The sequence below is a fragment of the Primulina huaijiensis genome, chromosome 11, assembly GCF_012295235.1.
Source record: "Primulina huaijiensis isolate GDHJ02 chromosome 11, ASM1229523v2, whole genome shotgun sequence".
Classification (NCBI taxonomy): domain Eukaryota; kingdom Viridiplantae; phylum Streptophyta; class Magnoliopsida; order Lamiales; family Gesneriaceae; genus Primulina; species Primulina huaijiensis.
The window spans coordinates 4809260-4827124 of NC_133316.1; the positions used below are offsets into that span (position 1 = coordinate 4809260).

At 34.8% G+C, this 17865-nt stretch overlaps 1 protein-coding gene across 3 annotated transcripts; it reads right to left on the bottom strand.

Annotated features, from left to right (window-relative positions):
* Window positions 1-2543: 2543 nt before the first annotated feature.
* LOC140988236 (peptidyl-prolyl cis-trans isomerase FKBP42-like) lies at window positions 2544-7076 on the bottom strand. Of its 3 annotated transcripts, none has more exons than XM_073457242.1 (8): window positions 6929-7076; window positions 6590-6677; window positions 5884-6066; window positions 4826-4915; window positions 4239-4423; window positions 4017-4139; window positions 3771-3923; window positions 2544-3049 (listed from the first exon to the last, which is right to left on the bottom strand). In XM_073457242.1, the coding sequence occupies exons 2-8, from the start codon at window positions 6624-6626 to the stop codon at window positions 2723-2725; spliced, it is 1098 nt and encodes a 365-aa protein (XP_073313343.1). In that variant the 5' UTR covers window positions 6627-6677; window positions 6929-7076; the 3' UTR covers window positions 2544-2722. The 3 variants fall into 3 exon arrangements, with proteins under 3 accessions (XP_073313343.1, XP_073313344.1, XP_073313342.1); XM_073457243.1 differs by having other exon boundaries at window positions 6590-6683; XM_073457241.1 differs by having other exon boundaries at window positions 6587-7076.
* Window positions 7077-17865: the final 10789 nt, after the last annotated feature.

A 17865-nucleotide genomic window follows, 5' to 3' on the forward strand; every position in this document is an offset into this window, starting at 1 on the left:
GTGAGCTATCAAGAAATTCCTATTAATATGTTGTCAAAGCTCAAGGGTTCGGAGAGCATGACAACCAAGTTGTAGGTCATTCCAATATCATTACGGTGTTGAAAGATCAAGAGGACAACAGCCACCCTCGCCCCAGCGCACCCTGCTTGGCGAGAAGTGCATAAATTTAATATTTCGCGTTCCCCATCACGAATTTCTCCGCTCCCCAGTGCACTGCGACACAAATTAATTAAAGAAAACGCTAATTTCGAGTTTTAATTGACTCATTGCCTTTTCTTTACATAAAAACATCTTGTAACATAATTATTATTAGATTTTGGCTATTATCGAGACTTTTTGTGAGTTTTTTCTCTAATTTAAAGCTAGGTTTTGTTATTCTAAAATCAAACTTATCAAAATTTAATCTTTGTGGCGTTTGTCAATCATTCTTCACGCGGATTGTCAAAGACGAGTTATTTGATGATTCACTTGAATTCGATTGTTTTTTAGTAGCTTTTGTCAAATATCGGTACAAAATATACAAGAGTCCTTTTCATTTTTGATGCGGGTGATAAATTGACTACTTGGAATTTAAAGAATTCAAGTTGTCAATCAATTCAGGATATCCATCACTTGAAGGGTCTCCTGCTCCTATGCACATGCCAATAGAACAGAAATCCAACGATTGATCTTCTCGGGGTTGTCACCTATTTCACGAACGAATGTCAGAGGCGTTGGAGATTACCTGACGAAAACCCTTCTACGCTCAAGTCAGCGATCACCTCCGGAAAAAAAAAAAAGAAAAAAAAGAGAGAGCGCTTTTGGAATTAAAAGTCACCTGCCTCAAATGGAGAAAATATCAAGTATTTATAAACAAATTAAGATGAACTTAAAATGCAAAAAGTTCCTTCAAGGGTTAAATATTATCGATTATGCTCTTAAAGTAGTAAATGTTACTAATTGGGTTATTTGTTCTTTTTATCCAAGTTATCCAATTAGGACTATCTAACTTTCATAATTAAACTTAAATGAGCTATATCCATCAGTTTTATTGAATTGAGAGCGCGATTACATCTAAATCGTGTTTGCTTTTCATACTTACAAGGATTCATATCATGACGTTTTTTAATTTTTTCCAGCTTCTTATTCTTTTGCTTTGACATACATACAATGTGTTCATGGACTCGTTGGACTATACTGTAACTTCAGAACAATTCAAGAAATCCAGCATAATGGACTTGTTCCAAAGAAAATATGCTCACTCACTTGCTGTAAGGTTCCATCTATTTCTTCAGTAGGATTAAAGATCTGTTTTGTGACTTACACTGTCCAAGGATGTGTTTCATTTTCACAGATCTAGTCGGCCTGACGGTGTTACAACAATTCGGAGACACCAATGCAATAGCATACTATGCAAGTTCTATATATGTGTCAGCTGGTAAAGAACATTTACTCAAAGATGAGTAGGAAGAATAGTTCTAATCATTAGCTTATTACAGGTTTTTCAGAAAGAGTGGGCACAACAGCCATGGTTATCATTCAGGTTTCTATGTTACTATATTTCGTTTTTCATTGTTGGGTTCTATTTCTCCCATTTTATATACTTCGCCTTTTCAGGTTCCAGTGACTGTTTTAGGAGTCCTATTGATGGATAATTCGGGGATACGTCCACTGCTTTTGGTAACATCAATATATCGTCCTTTGCCTTCATTTAGCTTATAAGACCATCTTCTGAAAGGTTTTCTGCTGCAGGTTTCAGCGGCAGGAACGTGCTTGGGTTGTTTCTTGATTGGGTTATCATTCTTATTACAGGTTTCTATCCCTTGGTGGAGCGCCTTGGTAATCCATTGTTACTAGTAACTAGAAAGCGTGGCAATACTTAGAATATTGACATACCCTATTAGCATATCACATTAGCAATTCTCGTTTCATCGGCTCCCATAAACAAAGACTTGTTTAACTTTTCATCAGATTTTTACGGGATCTCTCTCTTTAGGCATGGGAGGTATTCCTTGGGTTATAATGTCGGAGGTCCAACACTAAATCAGAACTTCACCTTATGTATGTATGTCAGAAATAGTTCAAATCTCGCCACTTTGTCGACATTTCATCGTCATTTCAGATCTTGCGCAGTGGAACTTTGCAGGTGATACACTGCTCCGTCTCGTTTTAATTTCCGATTCCTGACCAATTCAGTGAACAGGAGCTCTAAACATTCAGCTAACTTGGTGATTCCATTCCGAGCATTCCAGGTACATTTTTCATTTTCTCAGCTATTTGTGGATTTACGATCATCTTCGTCATAAAGCTTGTTCCGGATACGAAGGGACGTACATTAAAAGAAATACAGGCATCTTTGATATCCTTCGGTTTAGTAAAATACAGCAGAGCTCTTTAGAGGTTGCACATGAACAGTGGAGATATGTTGAATAAATGTTCGAAGACTTCGGAAATTTAGTTGTGCAAGAGAATTACTAGTTGTTTTGCTTTGCTAGAGCGTCGAGTTTAACATACTCGAGGACTTCCGTGAACCGATCTCAATTTCGTGCACAAGCACGCATAAATCAATCACCAAGTACTGGAAATTTACGTATATTTTTCAAAAAGGAAATTAGAAGGAATAGATGATCGTGGTTTGTTACACACTAGCTGAACTCCGAGCTGGTCTCGGTAAGACCGGAAATGTCTGCTTTAGCATCCCTTGCATTCCGTCTTAAACAACAGTTATACCTCTCATCAAACATCAGTCGGCCTTCTGTCTCTCTTTCTTGAAAAGTTGACGGAACAATGACAGCAACCAATACCAAATCAAAACCAGCCAATTTTTCGATTCTGGTTTGGGATCTGGACGTGCTCCAAATAATCCCTTGTAGAGCTCCTTCTGTTTCTGATAAACAGCTTTGTCATCTTCGGCTAGCAGGCGCAACTCTTTTGTTATTGCTTTGTCTTCAGGGGCAAATTTTCGGGCCTTCATGAAGTCTTCACGAGCAGCATGTGTCTGCCCAAGTTCCGCTCTAGCCTTGCCACGTCGAAACAATGCTTTGACATTGTTCTCATCCTCGGCCAACACCTAGCAGCATCACATTTCAAGTCTTATTTATATTATGGTAGTGATAGCAGTAAAAACAAAATAAAAAAAAAAGAGTGCAAAATGACATAGTAAGGGCAGATAACATCATATCGATCCAGAAATTCAAGGTTCCATTTAGTTGTAACAAACACTTAGCGCACCATGTATCTGACAAAGAAAATACTGAAAACTGAAAAACTAACTCAGCAGGTCTCGGGAAACAGAATACAATACGTTTCACATGATCAAGAAGAAAAAAAATTCAAAACCATAAAGCTTGTGAATTTTACGCAATTCTTCTGAAAATCGTTCTGCAAAATAAAGTTTCTACTTTCCGTAATGAAACTCACCTCATTTTTCTCCTATAAACATTATCCTGGATGTTACTAGAATAGCTTGATATTGCATCAAGTATCTGAAATCATCTCTGAATTGATTTAGTTTTTCTTTTTCAAATGTTTGAATTGTACCCAATATTTGGAAAAATGTAATAGAAATTTGTAATCCGACCAACATTAGGATCAAAAGGCATTATGCTTGTGTTTCCTTTGTCTTTCCTCTAAAAGAGAGAAGGTACTAGCCGACGATTTCATTGACCAAGGGACTATTTGCTTTTGAAGCTGGATAAGGGTTCAACAACATTTGATGATGAGAACGTTGAAAGAAAATAAACAGTCAAAACAGTCCTGAGTGGATGAATTTTCAGAAAGTATCTACATACAATACCACATTGGGCAATAGCTTCATCATAGCGCTTGAGCTTTATCAAGCAGGCTGCCATATTAAGGTGGCAAGGATTTTTTACTGCCATAGCCATATCACGGTACTTCCCAAACAACTGGAACATGAAGTCATCTCCCATGTATGCTATGGCCTAAAGCAGAAAAAAATAGTCAAGGAATGTTGATTTAAAAAAGAAAAGGAAAAAAAACTATAGAAGAAGTAGTCAAGAGGAGTAATTTGCAACCATTTCATACTGCTGCATTGCCTCCTCCAATTTATCCTCTTTGAACAGCTCATTCCCATCCATCTTTCTTCGATCTGCCGCACCAATTCTCTCTTCTACTGTCATGTCACTGCGGGCTTTTCCCTGTGTAAAGATTAGTCATGGAGAGAGTGAATTTTTGGAAATCAAAAGTAATCAACAAAAACTTTAAGCACGGCGAGAGCACAGATATAAAACACGCACTTCTTTGGTTTCATCAAAACCAATTAGTTCAACTTCATACACAATATCTGCCATTGGTGGAACATTTGGAAAAGAAAAATTTCCTTCTTTTCCATATCCTAGTTCCCAACCAACATTAAGCAATGCACGTTCTCCAGATTTCATGCTAGAAATTCCAATAGCCAGCCCAGTCTTCTCTTTTTTCTCTGTAGGAAAAGATCAGAGACAAATATTACACTCTTTGCCAGAAACTTATATCCTATCATTTTTCACTTTTTATTCATGGAAAAGTTCAATGAACTCATGGACCAAAAATTTGAAAAAAATTAATAAGTTTCATAGTTCCTTTTTGCAGCATAAGCATAAATTCCTTCAGAAGAACTGTCATTTTAGTAGCCATGTTCCATTGAATTAAGAAGTTCAGCAAACTCGTCAAGAAAGAGACAGGTTTCTACACACTAGTAGCACAAATAGATGGCAAAGGATATTTTGTAAGTTGTCATAAAAGGATCCAAACGAGTATGCGTACAAATAACTGCAGCTAGCATCTTCCTGAAAACCAACATGTTTTATTAATTCAAAATTTTGGAGAACTCCTTATGCATTACCTTTGCCTAGGATAAGCTCAAGGGGTTGCTGTTCATACCATGTATCTTCAAACTTGTGTTTGGTGCTTTCAGTCCATGCCCTGTAGTGCACTGCCAAAAAAATTGATGTTAGTGTGCATACGCACCTCTTTCCCACTAAAGCAAAGCAACGAAAAATTTCAAACACAGGAAGCAAATCACTCTAGACTACCATTTCAAAAGAAATGAATCAAGTGAGAATTCAAACTATAAATGAAAGTTCACGATAACATTACATCAGCAACATCTGGATCAAAGAGTTTTGTTTGACAATAACATTGAAAATTTGAAATTCCAAAACTTTTAGGCAACATCTGAACAAAGATTATGGCACTTGTAAGTCCAGCAACCATTTTCATGGATAACTCACAGGCACAAGGTAGTCAGATTCGACCAGTGTACACTTTCATAATTTTTCTTCATGAGTGTACACACATTCCTTAGAGAAATCGAGGAAAAGATCTACGCACATAAGAAGAGGAATAAAATCAAAAAGGCTATGATTGGTTAAAGTTTCCAAACAATAAGCAAAATTGAATAAGAAAAAAGAATCCGGTTAATAACTATCCGTCGTCCATTTGACTTACAAGTATTCACCATATAGGAAACATTACAACATCTAGGAGAATCAGATTGAGGTAGAGGATCATTCCTGAAATTATTTAAATTATCTTCCCATATCTACACAACCTTTCCCAACTGTAGAAGATTATTATGTTTTCCCGGTTCATGGCTAAGTATTTCTTTCTTTTTGTTTCAAACTTCTCATGAGAAATGAGAATGTTTCAGAATTTTTAAAAACTGTTACAAATGTTCTTCCCGATAGATAACATTTAGTCAGACATGAATTTTATCACACAGTTTCATGGTCATCTCATCCCCAACTCAATATTCAGCTGAATGTCTAGTTCTTGGGATGCTAACGTTCATGGATGCATAGGAACTTCATTATTTAATATCATCTGTCTAAATTGAAAAGACAACTATGTTAACTCATGGAAAGCAATAAGAGGTCAATAAGATCTTATCATTGGACTTACTGAAGCATGTTGAATATTTTGATGGCTTCTGACCACGGCCCTCCTTTATAATTTGCTTTGTCACTTTCACATGGAGAACTTCCACAGCAGAACTAACCTTAGGGGGGCCACTGTCATCTTGAGGAAGTTCACCATGCACAACTGAGGCACCTTCAGCAACAATTTCATCATCACCATCTTGATCTGCAAATGATGCATGTTTTATTCATCTCAAATATTTTAATTTTAAAATCAAAATAAACATTTTATAATTGATCTACAGACAGAAAATACTTCATAATGGTAGAGAAACACTACCCTCATGATTCAAGACCTGTAAGGGGTTACTCTAGGAGTAAAGTTAACAATAACACATATTATCAAAGTGAAAGTGGTATTAAAGTGAAAGTGGTATTAGGCTCAAATATATTTCAAAAACAAACACCTTAGACACATCAATTAACTACACCACTTGAATTCCAATTTTGCAGCTAACTTACATTTTCAGGAATTTCAAAACTTGAAACATTATCCCTTTGGGACAGAGGAGAAGCATGTCCAAATTTTAATTTGTGCACCTCACACAATGCTTGGAAAATGACACCCTATGGTTCACCTCAAGATTGCGAACACCCAATAGAAGTAATGACACAAATACTTAATCTTCAAAAACACCAAATTTTTTAAACCAAACTTGACATGGAAAACGCCAGAACATGGTAACTACCTGGTGATGGCTCGGGCCGCTCCTCCAATTCCACCATTATCTATATCTTAAAAGAGATTAATGATATCTGCTATCAACTGCTTTCAATCTGCAACTTTTAGAATGCAAAATCCAATAAAAGGAAACTAAATAACATAAAATTTGATTAAAGGCGTATCCTACGAAACTAAAATCAGCCACTCCAGTCAAAATGACCTGTAGATCATCAAAATGACAAATAATAGAAATGAATTAACGCAGCAAACTTCAGTTCTCTGGTGCAGCAGTAAAATAGAGCCAAAAATGGGGTTCAAATCAGAAAACCCTAATAAAGAAAGAGGGCAACAGTAGCACGATTACCGTAATTAGCTCAATCTTCTGCAGATACACATAATGCCGGATCCCTTTCACCTCTGAGTGCGTGAAAGTGTGTGTTGTCTCTGTAGTGAGCGAAGAAGATTCTGGGGAGAGAGTGGACTCGATCAAATATTTGAAGGTTCAAACTTCAAACAGTCTGAATAAAATCTTCATCGGCTCTGGTTCGATTTTCGATTTTTTTATTTCGATTTTTTTTGTTTTCGATTTTATAAATATATAATCCGATATACGAACCATTTTTCTTTGATTCGGTTCGGTTTGGTTTGGTTCAGTTTTCTACCGAAATGGTTCGATTATTTCGGTTTTGATACAATTATTTAAATTAGTAAGATAAATATATTATAAAATATAATATGTGATCTTTTTACATGATTTCTTGTAAAACATTTAAATATAAAGTCTAAATGAATTACATAAACAATAATCAATTAAATATTATTCAAAATAATTCATCATTCACTAATATCATCTAAAAATATATATAATAAAAATAAAATTATTAATTTAATGAAATTTCGATTTTTTCGGTCGGTTCGATTTTGACATATATAATCTGAAATCGAACCAGATAAATTTCGATTTCAACATATATATCCGAATTATAAAATTCGGTTTTTCGGTTCGATTCAGTGTTCGGTTTTTTCGGTTTGGATTTTCGGTTTTTGCGGTTTTATCCGAAATTTGAACACCCCTACTTAATAGTCAAGTAGACACGGCCGAAGTTAAATGTAGACCCGGCCGGAGTCATATCCGAAATTCAATGAGTTCGACCCGGTTGTATATGTACAAACAATTATATTTAAGCAAAATGTTTGTGATATTTTTAGTTACCAGATAAATTTCGATTTTAACATGTACGAATTATAAAATTCGGTTTTTCGGTTCGATTCAGTGTTCAGTTTTTTCGGTTTGGATTTTTGGTTTTTTCGGTTTTATCCGAAATTTGAACACCCCTACCTGATAGTCAAGTAGACCCGGCCGAAGTTAAATGTAGACCCGGCCGGAGTCATATCCGAAATTCAATGAGTTCGACCTGGTTGTATATATAAACTAAACATTTTTTACATAAATCTTTTTTTCTTCTGAAATATATATTATAGAGTGGAACAGGTTGACAAATCGTTAAAATTCAAATAATTATATATAGGTAAACAAAAGAAATTATGTTGGAACATTTCATGTTCGCAATCTTAATTTTGATGTTAACAAAACTTGTTGTTTTGTTTCTAACGAATTTAACGAAGTGCTCAGAAAGCTGAAACTGATCAGGCTTCAAACTGATCAGTTACTGAGCCAAACTGAAGATATCGAGACGCAAACTGAAAGTGTCAACTGATTGCTCAAACTGAACCAGTCCAACTGAAATATCAAAGACCAGTTCCACTGATTGTTCAGCTGATAAGTGGCTCAGCAGAAGACCTTCAAAAGCCCGTTCAGCTGATGAAGAGTTCAACTGATGAAGAACCCAGCTGAACAGTTCAACTGAATCAGTGAAATAAGTTCAGCTGACGAGCCAATTGATTTCACCAGACCAGTTCAGAGTATCAATTATAAAATTTCCAAGAATACTCTTACCTCTTTACATATGGTATGTTGCATTGTTATACCTATCGAGCCTGTTCTTGAAGGCATATAGCCTCCAAGACATACAATTACGCAAGGTTTCCAGCCTATATACAATGCTTAAATGATCAACTTTTTTTATTGTTTTTTTTAATTGGCCCATCATATTTTCATATAATAAATTAAACAGTTTATCTTTTTGACCAAAGTGCCGTCGGATTATATCCACCGGGTTTTATAAACTGCTCCTCACAGCTTAACCACGCAGTCACAACAAATAGTCCTGACGCAGATTCCTTCAACCGCACTTAGCACAACCCTGTTTCATTTCCTACCTTAGGGTGTATAGTAAAATAGTTTGATTTGAAACTAATACATGAGAGAGGCAAAAGTCTTGGTTCTTTTATTCAAACATACAAAATATTATTACATAGTAACCTCATGTAAAGGATGAGAAACTTGTTTAGCTACTTATAGTAGCCAAAATAAAAACACACATAAATTTTTAAAGAGAAAATATCACAATGTTTGAAAGAAAATGAAGAGGTTGGATTATGCCTTCATCTTCCTTCAATCTTCTTATTTATAGAAGCCCCTTCGGATTTGTTTTTCGGACTTCAAACTATTGCTATAACTTTTCTTGAATGTCTTCCAAGTGTAGTTGGCACTATCTCTTTGAGTGGGTAATTGAATGATCCCTCCACCTTTTCTTGATCTGTCTCTTTTCTAGATCATTAATCTAGAAATTTCTCGTTCTTCTGATCTTATCTCCTAGCATAACCAGTAGATATGTGTTTGTATTATATCAGCTGAGATTTCGTTCTCGCCTTCTTTTAAACTTTAGTAGAAATCTTTAAAATTCATCAGCTGCTTTCTTAATTCTTTAATCCGTCTTTTAGAAATCCTAAGATATGTAGAATACATTTTCTTTGTTTCTAAATTTCGGTTTAAATCTTGTGTGATTTTCTTGTTCCCATTTACTCTTTATTTATTGGTGTAATTGGGTCCAAGTTCTCTTGTTCATTTAGTGGGTTAGTCACATGCACACTCTCTCTTGTCGGGGAATCTTTAGCTTTTATTATCCCCAAGGAAAAGTGATGGCAGTCACTTGTCCACTTATTTTTGTCGAGGAATCTTAAACTTTTGGTTTCCCCGAAAAAAACGTGGTTGTGGTCCTTCACTACTTCGTCATGTCTCAACAAGATTCTTCTTGTCTGACCGAGGTATGAAGCTTTTGCCAAATTCTAGCTCCTTTTGCTTTGGGCATTCTGGGCAGATTTGTTCTGACCATCTTTACTCCCCGGCAGCTTGCTGTTCCACAAAAGACTTCTTTTCTTTTCGAATAAATCTTCTACAAAACTTGTTGTTTTTCCGTCATGGTATTTAACATGAATGATCCGTTTACTGAATTGTGATAAAATTTAAGCGGAAACTTGACCTTGTCCATCTCAGTTAGACAGACCCATAAACCCCATGCTCTTTTGGTGGAAATGTCATCTTCAGTTATTAAAGCAACTAGGGGTGTTTCTTCTGTCGGAGGATATTTGATAAATTTTTGAACATTAACATCCGGCCTCCTTAACTTGATGAAATGAAAGGCTTCGTGAGACAGGTTCTGGTGTTGTACTGAAAAAGTATAGCTTCAGAATATCTCATCTGGACAAAAAGTCATTATTTACACATGTTTCATGCACGGCTTCTTGAATCCATTTAGGTAGTCCTGAAATTTCTGGGAAGCTTGGTGATGTGGTATAAACTGAGACAAGAACCCCGAATTCATATCATGCTTTGACCTCCTTTGGATATGAATTTGGTTTCATCCATACCCTACGATATTTCCCTGAAATATCAACCTTGATAGTAGCTGGGTTAATGCCTACTCTTGTTTTCAATTTCTCCCAATTTTGTTGGTAAACCTGAAATGGAGAAATTGTAGCTTCATTAGTATCAACCTTAGATTTACCATTGTCCGTATTAGGTCTAAGGTTGATCTTTCCATCTTCAATCTCCGAGGTGAAGGGTTGACTTGAGTACTCGAGATAAGGATCTGGAGTCTCAATTTTTGTTTCAGCCGACTCATCTGGAGATGATCCCGACTTAACATTTGTGCTAGAGGTATTTGAATCTTCTGCTCCAGGTATAGAGTCCTGTACTTGAAAGCTCTCCATTTGGGAAACCAGTGGCTTCTCAATGCCTTGGAAGAGAGACCTTTGTATTACAGACCATAACTGAGTATACGCTTGTAAACATCCTGTGATTCGATCAGAGACAATTCTCTTATCAGCTTGTTGTAGCCTTCCCGCAATTTCTGCGTTTAAGGCCAGTTTGTTGAACTCGGTTTAAAGCATTTCAAGATGTTCTCTCAAATGCCTCTGCATCTTGATGATGGCATTGATATCACTGCTGTCCATCTCTTGTTAAAAAATTTGCAAGAATATTTTCATGAGATTTAATTATCACAATATCAAAAATATAATTTTGACATAATTTCTGCCATCTTAATAATCTGTCTTTCTCAGGCTTAGACTCTATTCTATTCTTCAAGAAAGCTTTCAACTGTGTATTATCAACTTTTAAAGTAAATTTTCTTGCAAATAAAAATAATGACCATTTTTCAAAAGCCTTTTTTACTGCATAAATTTTTTTTTCCTTAATATGTCATCTTATGGCCTCTGCATCTGAGAAAAAGTCTACTGCAATATCTACATATTTGTTCTCCTTCTGGTATGAGCTTTGTTAAGACTGCCGCCCATCATTGATCGCTGGCATCCGTATATAATATCAGATCATCTTCATATTGGGGAATAGCCATTTTGGGAAGATTTTTACAAATCTCCTTTAATAGATTGAGTCCCTGTATGTGTTCTTCCGTCCATATAAATTTTGCATCTTTTTTCAATAGTGGACTAAACACATTCCAGTGTTTTGCTAGGTTTTTAATCAATATCCCATCAAAATTAACAACTCCTAGAAAGCTTTGAAGTTGTTTCTTTTCTTTTAGTTCGTTTGGAAATTTTGCACATTTTCTACTATATGATCCTGCAAAATTATCCCATATTCATCAATTTATATTCCGAGGAATTCAATCTTCCTTGTAGCAATGACTGCTTTCTTTTCTGATTGAACCAGTCCTTCTTTTTTACAAACATTAGAGAAAATCTCTAAATGCTTAATATGTTCTTCCATATTTTTTGATGCTATTAACATATCATCAATATAGACAAACATGAATTTGAAATAATCTTTAAAAATATTATATATTTTTCTTTTGAAAATCTGAGGCGAATTAGCCAATCTCATTGGTAATACTTCCCAGATATAATGTTCTTGTGGTGTGGAAAAAGCTGTGAACTGCTTGCTTTCTTCCTGCATTCGAATCTGATAAAACAAGACTTGCAATCAAATTTAGAGAATATCTTAGCATTGCCTATGCAACTAATAAGATGTTCTCTGCTAGGTATAAAATACTCATCAAACTCCAGAATCTTATTAATTTCTTGGTAATTAATAACCAGTCTGGGATTGTTCCTTTTTATTTCACCATGATTTCTTATAAGAAATCCTGGGCTTCTGTATGGTGAAATTCCTGCTTTGATTAAACCAAGATCCAGATGTTCCTTGATTATAATCTGCATATCCCTCTGATAAATTATATTCATTGGAATAGGCTTGCATCAGACAAATTCATACTATTTTCTTTTCTTTATTTTAAGAAAAGCTTTAAGTTGAGTTTTATCCCACCATGCTAAAGAATCTTCATTGTAATTTTTTTTTATCCTTTCTGGACATCTTCTAATGATACCCTTGATTGAAACCCTACCTCATTCTGATGTAAAGCTATCTTAAGGCATTCTATTTCTTTTGTTGGAGAGATTTATCTACTCTTAATTGGAACATTGTTTCTCCAAATCGTCTAAAATCCTTCATTTTTGGGTTTAGAAATTTTCCTTCATCACCACGCTTGTTGCGAAACTGAATTGGCAATTTTCTGTAAAATGCCTCTCGTAGTCTTTAGACTATGATTTTGTGATTAAAGGTGTTGTGAACACTAATCTTCTAGTATCATTTTCTTGAGTATATGACTTAAACATTTGTAGAAAATTATTTCCACGCTTGTTGCGAAACTGAATTGGCAATTTTCTGTAAAATGCCTCTCGTAGTCTTTAGACTATGATTTTGTGATTAAAGGTGTTGTGAACACTCATCTTCTAGTCTCATTTTCTTGAGTATATGACTTAAATATTTGTAGAAAATTATTTCCTAGCAAAATGTCAGCTCTTGTATCATGAAAATAAATCGGTGGTGTTTTGACCTTATACCAAGGTGTTTGTCCAGCACCGCCGATTTCTATTTCAGTCATCTTAATCCCTTTACATAATATTAAGATTCTTCGGGATAAATCTCTTCCAGCAATCTTTGGTAGTTTTTCTTCCAAATTATTTGGAAAAACTCGTCTTTTTGCTGTACAGATTCCAGCACCCGAGTCAATATAAGCAGCAAAGTATTGTGCTTTATTTTGTTCATACAACATCCCTACTGGAATGTATATCGAGAATGGACTTGTAGTCATTGGATTTTCCACATTCTATCCTCTTGCATAAACTCCATTCCATACTCTAGACGTTTCCAAGGTTTATGTTCCTCGAGAAACTCTAGTCCAAAAACCAATCGATCTAATTTTTTTCTTGGAATTCCTTTGATATGAACTTCCAATTCTCCGATATTGATCATTCCTTGGTAAGTTCCTATCATAGGTTGTTCTAAATAGAATATGGTATAACAGGGAAATTGATTCCTTTGTTTTGTAATATCAAATACTATTTCTACTTAATTCCACCCTTTTGGGCATCTAAGCTTTCTTATTGTGGAAAAGCTTTTTAGCTCTTGTTGGACTTCTTGGACATGTGTTTTTCCCCACCTATAATTTGTAATTCTATCTCCCTGAAAAGATAGTCTTCTTGATTCCAATCTAAGACTCTGATTCTTTTGTAGAATCGGTTTGTCTTGTATTTGGATATCTATTTCCTGTATTACAGGAAATTCAATTCGTTCTGGATAAATTGCCTGAGCAACTTTTCCAAATATCTCAGGTATTTCAATGAACTCATTTCTAATAAATAATTCTGAATGATGTGTATTAGATAGAACATATAAAATTTGATAGGTAATAGAATATGGTATATTACCTTCTTTCATCAGCTTTTTTTCTTTGAAATTCTGATGTTATGTCAAAGCTCGGCTGAAATCTCGATCTTCCAGGTTGTAGGCTATTCTTGGATAGATTACTCCTACAATCTTGCATGCGCAGAGATTTCCTGAAATATTTCCCAATACTGAATCTTGAAGGTTCCCCATTCGTTTATCGCATATAGCAATATCAATGGGTGAATCTATTCCTTCTTTGAAAGTATCTTTTATCATAATTTGGATTGCTCCAATGTGAATCCAGAACATGGTCCGTGCTACTTCTATCTTGAGGTTTTGTAATTTTTCCTTAATTTCTTCAGAAGGAATTAGTTGCATCTCCATTTTATTTCATGTAGGTTCCATTGGAATTGCCATTTCTCTTCTGAAAACTTTATAGATTAGATGATGTTTTCTATTTCTTAGGCCAAGATTTTCTAAGAACTTTTCTACCTCTCCTGCAGAGAATCTCTGATATCTCTGTAGACTATGATTTTTTTTCATGATCATTTGGACTATGTTATGAGATATTGTTGTCTAGCTAAAGAAACCAAACAAATCTTCATGTGTTTCGTGTCGAAACACCTCGTCTTCAGTCAGATTCTGATTCAGTTCCATCAGATTCTTCCTGACTCAAAACTTCTTCTTCTTCATATATACTTTCGTCTGAGGCAATATCCTCAAACTGGTATACTTAAATAAGATCCTTGTAATAAATTGCTTCTTCAATATCCGGGGTTGGATCGAAGCATTTAATACCTCTTTTTTCATTTTCTGGACAGTTGGTAAAGATATGACCTCTTGCTCCACATGTCTAGCAATTACAATCTTTAAAACTTTCATTAGCTCGAGTATGAGCTATTTTGAAAGTTTTCTTTGTAGATGTTCTTCTTGTGCTTCGAGATGTACTCGATGCTTGGGATGATATCCTACTTCTTGATGGTCCACTTCTTTGTCCATATTTGTAAGATCTGGCTTTCTGTCTAGACCATACTGTTCTTGGTTTCCTTCCACTTCTAGCATAAGGATGAGTTCTAAAACTTTTCCTCTTATGCCTCTGTGGTTTATTTCCAATAATTGTTGGAAGATCATTTTCCTTACAACACAAAAGAGTATGTTTGTTAATACCCCTTAATCATTTATAATTCTTTTGTAATGCGGCCAGATGACATCATTCAGCCAATTTTCCTTTGAGAAAAGAGGCTCTTCGTGCCAAAGTATCTGGATTTCCAAGGACATATTCCCTTATTAACATTTCTCTCCAGAGACTTGGCATTTTGGTGAAGAAAAGTTGCATTGCTATACCCCTAAATTTCATCTATATTTAGTGAATAACATAATGTATTCATCCTCTAAACATATATAATGTAATTTAAGACTATACAGAGCTTGAGTATATTTTTTTCTTCTCTGCATCTTGACTGTTAAAATAGTCTACCCCTATAAATTGTGCTTTAAAAGGGGTAGTCATTCTTCCGGCTATCTCACTAAGAGATTCTCTTGCTAGGACTGATTCTTTGGTTTCTACCGAAGTCATGTCCCAAGCAATCTTAACTGATCCCATAAAACTCATTTCCAAAAGTTTAATGAATCCCTCTCTATTGAGATCGAGTGTACCTGCTGCGATTCTCATAGCAGAGGTCCAATCGTTTATGAGATCTTCTTTGTTCTTGAAATCTAATACATCTAGGTTAAGCATAACCCCGTAAGGATGTATTGGTTCTGAAACAGATTTTTCATAGGGTGTTTGGTGCAAATGAATTTGATTCTTCCTTGACCTAATTCCCACTGGGTGTGATTTTCCACCAGTATAAAAGTCTGTTGGGATTCTCTCATATTTATATTATGAGATCCCACACTTTCTCTTGGTGGTTCCTGTGAAGATGACCAAGTTATGGTAGGTTGTTCACCCCCAGTTTTGTTCATCTTTAGATCTACAACCTTGAGATTTGCCAAAAATTCTGCAAGCTCTTGTAGATCCTCTAGACCAATCCTTTCTAAAGTTGTCATCAGATTAATTTATCTTCTGAGACTGTTTTAATTAAATTGATCATATTTTCTTCTTTAGTTAAAGGTTTTGATATCACTTTGGCCTTCTCTTTTTGATGTAATAAGGGTTCAATACCAAATGATGGTGGTAACTTTCCTGCTAAGCTAACAGTTTTATTCTCAATTTCCATCATATTCGGAGTCCTGAAATCACGTATATGAAATTTACAATAAATGGAAAGAAAATAGAAGTAATTCTTTAGGGACTTAGTGAGTGAATAAAATTAGGCTTATATATTTTTAACAACTCAAGAAAAAATTTATCAGTACAATAATTCAATATGAGATGACATGTATCTGTAGTAACGTATTCTTATGCAAATATCTTACTAAGTGACATGCAGTGACTATTCAGGACTCTGAAGTGAATAATGTAGTCTAAAGAGGTGACTTCCACCAATATTCGGTGTAGCACTTTTCCCCACACACTCAAGTAGAATCTTTACAATCGAACATTTACTTGTATCAGTTAGTTTTGGTTAAAAATTCATAAATTTATATCAAATCAAATACATGTCCAAAAATTACGAAACTTCACCAAACGGCCGGAATTATGTCAAAAATGGATCTAATAATAAAAAATATGGACTCTAGCCGACGTGTGTAGTGAACTCGCCGATGCAATGGCACGTGTGGCTGGTCCTGCGGCCAAGCGCAGCTAGGCTTTGGCAGAAAAATGTATTTCTAGACGATCTACAATGTTTATGTTGAACATTTTTTGAAATTCTAAACCGATTAACAGCAGATTTTGAAAAAATATAATTAATGTCAAGCTTGCTTCAGACGACCAAAAAAATATTTCCGGCGATCGTCAGAGCTATCGGCCGACACATATGAAAACTAGAAAACCTTTTTAGCAACTTTTATTTTAAAATTGAAGGAAAAGTCGTTCAAGAAGAATGTGTAAATTGAGCTTGAAGTAGCTACCTCAAACTAAGATTTCCAGAAATTTTTCAGAAATGTTCTTCACGAATTCGAATTTTCCGGAATGATGGTGATCATGTTACACCTCCAGCACACGATGGGTTTTGGATAAGAAAAGGTTGTTGTGTATAAATTTTGGGATTTTTGGACAATATTTGATATTTTTCTTTTAATTTTTTCTATTTACCATTTCCTCACTACACAATTTTCTTCAAAATTTCCTTTCAAGACACAAATTTCGGATTAGTAAATAAATACACCAGAATTGGTCTTTTTATAGGTAAAGTGAGATGAGATGAGTCTGTAGGATCGAATTAAGTGTTTCGAAGGGGTAGAATAAACGCTTGATAAAATTTTGTTTCTTCTAGTTAATTTATCGGAGTTGACAACTAAATTATATATATTCTTGAGTGTCAATGTCAGTTTACTAACAAATAAGTGCGGAAAGAAGGCAAACTGACATATTAGAACAAATCATAAACAAGTCCCTATGTCATCCCTTCTTCCTTCTGGAAGGCTCACAAAAGAAGACTTTGGATTATACAATGTGATTTACAAGATCCTAGTTCAGTTTGAACATAAATACTGTCAAACTGAAACTCATAATATATCTATGCTGATAATAGACCATATGCAATCTGCTATTCGAATGTAATAAATTACAATACTATCTTGGCACTTAATAATTCTTAAATGATCAGATACAATAATTTTTTGAAAGTGTGCTTGACTGATTGAGTTTTATTCAGATGAAATCTTGAATATTTAATATTTTTCAGCAATAAGAACCCTCTTGTGTTCGGCTGAATTTCTTCTCTCTATATAGTTTCATAAATAAAAGACTTATTTCAACGGAAGTGTCATTTTGCTTGTTTTTTAGTCCATGTCAACATATTTCTGACAATCGTACACTGTTGCGATAAGTTTTTTCGGCTGGTGTAAACTAATTTTGGTAAACTGAAACTGGATAAATTGAAATCCTTGAAACTGAGTGATGAAAACTGATAAGCTGACAATAATTATTTCATTTTGTGACTGTTTAAATTTTGTTCGACTAGACCAGTTCAGCTTAAGTCAGTTTTACTTTAATTATTTCTTAGCAAGAAAACATAAAAATTCTTGATCTAATAATTTCTTTCTCTTTGGTGTTTGACAAAATAAAGATAATCATCCAATGTAGGCTACTGAAACTGAGGAGA

Excerpts from the sequence above, each read along its gene's own strand:
- LOC140988236 (XM_073457241.1), bottom strand. The coding sequence starts at position 6,626 with ATGGTGGAATTGGAGGAGCGGCCCGAGCCATCACCAGGTA. Across the intron at positions 4,140-4,238 it reads GTTTTGATGAAACCAAAGAA|GGAAAAGCCCGCAGTGACAT; the intron begins GTGCGTGTTTTA and ends ATCTTTACACAG. Across the intron at positions 3,050-3,770 it reads CTATTGCCCAATGTGGTATT|GTGTTGGCCGAGGATGAGAA; the intron begins GTATGTAGATAC and ends TGATGCTGCTAG.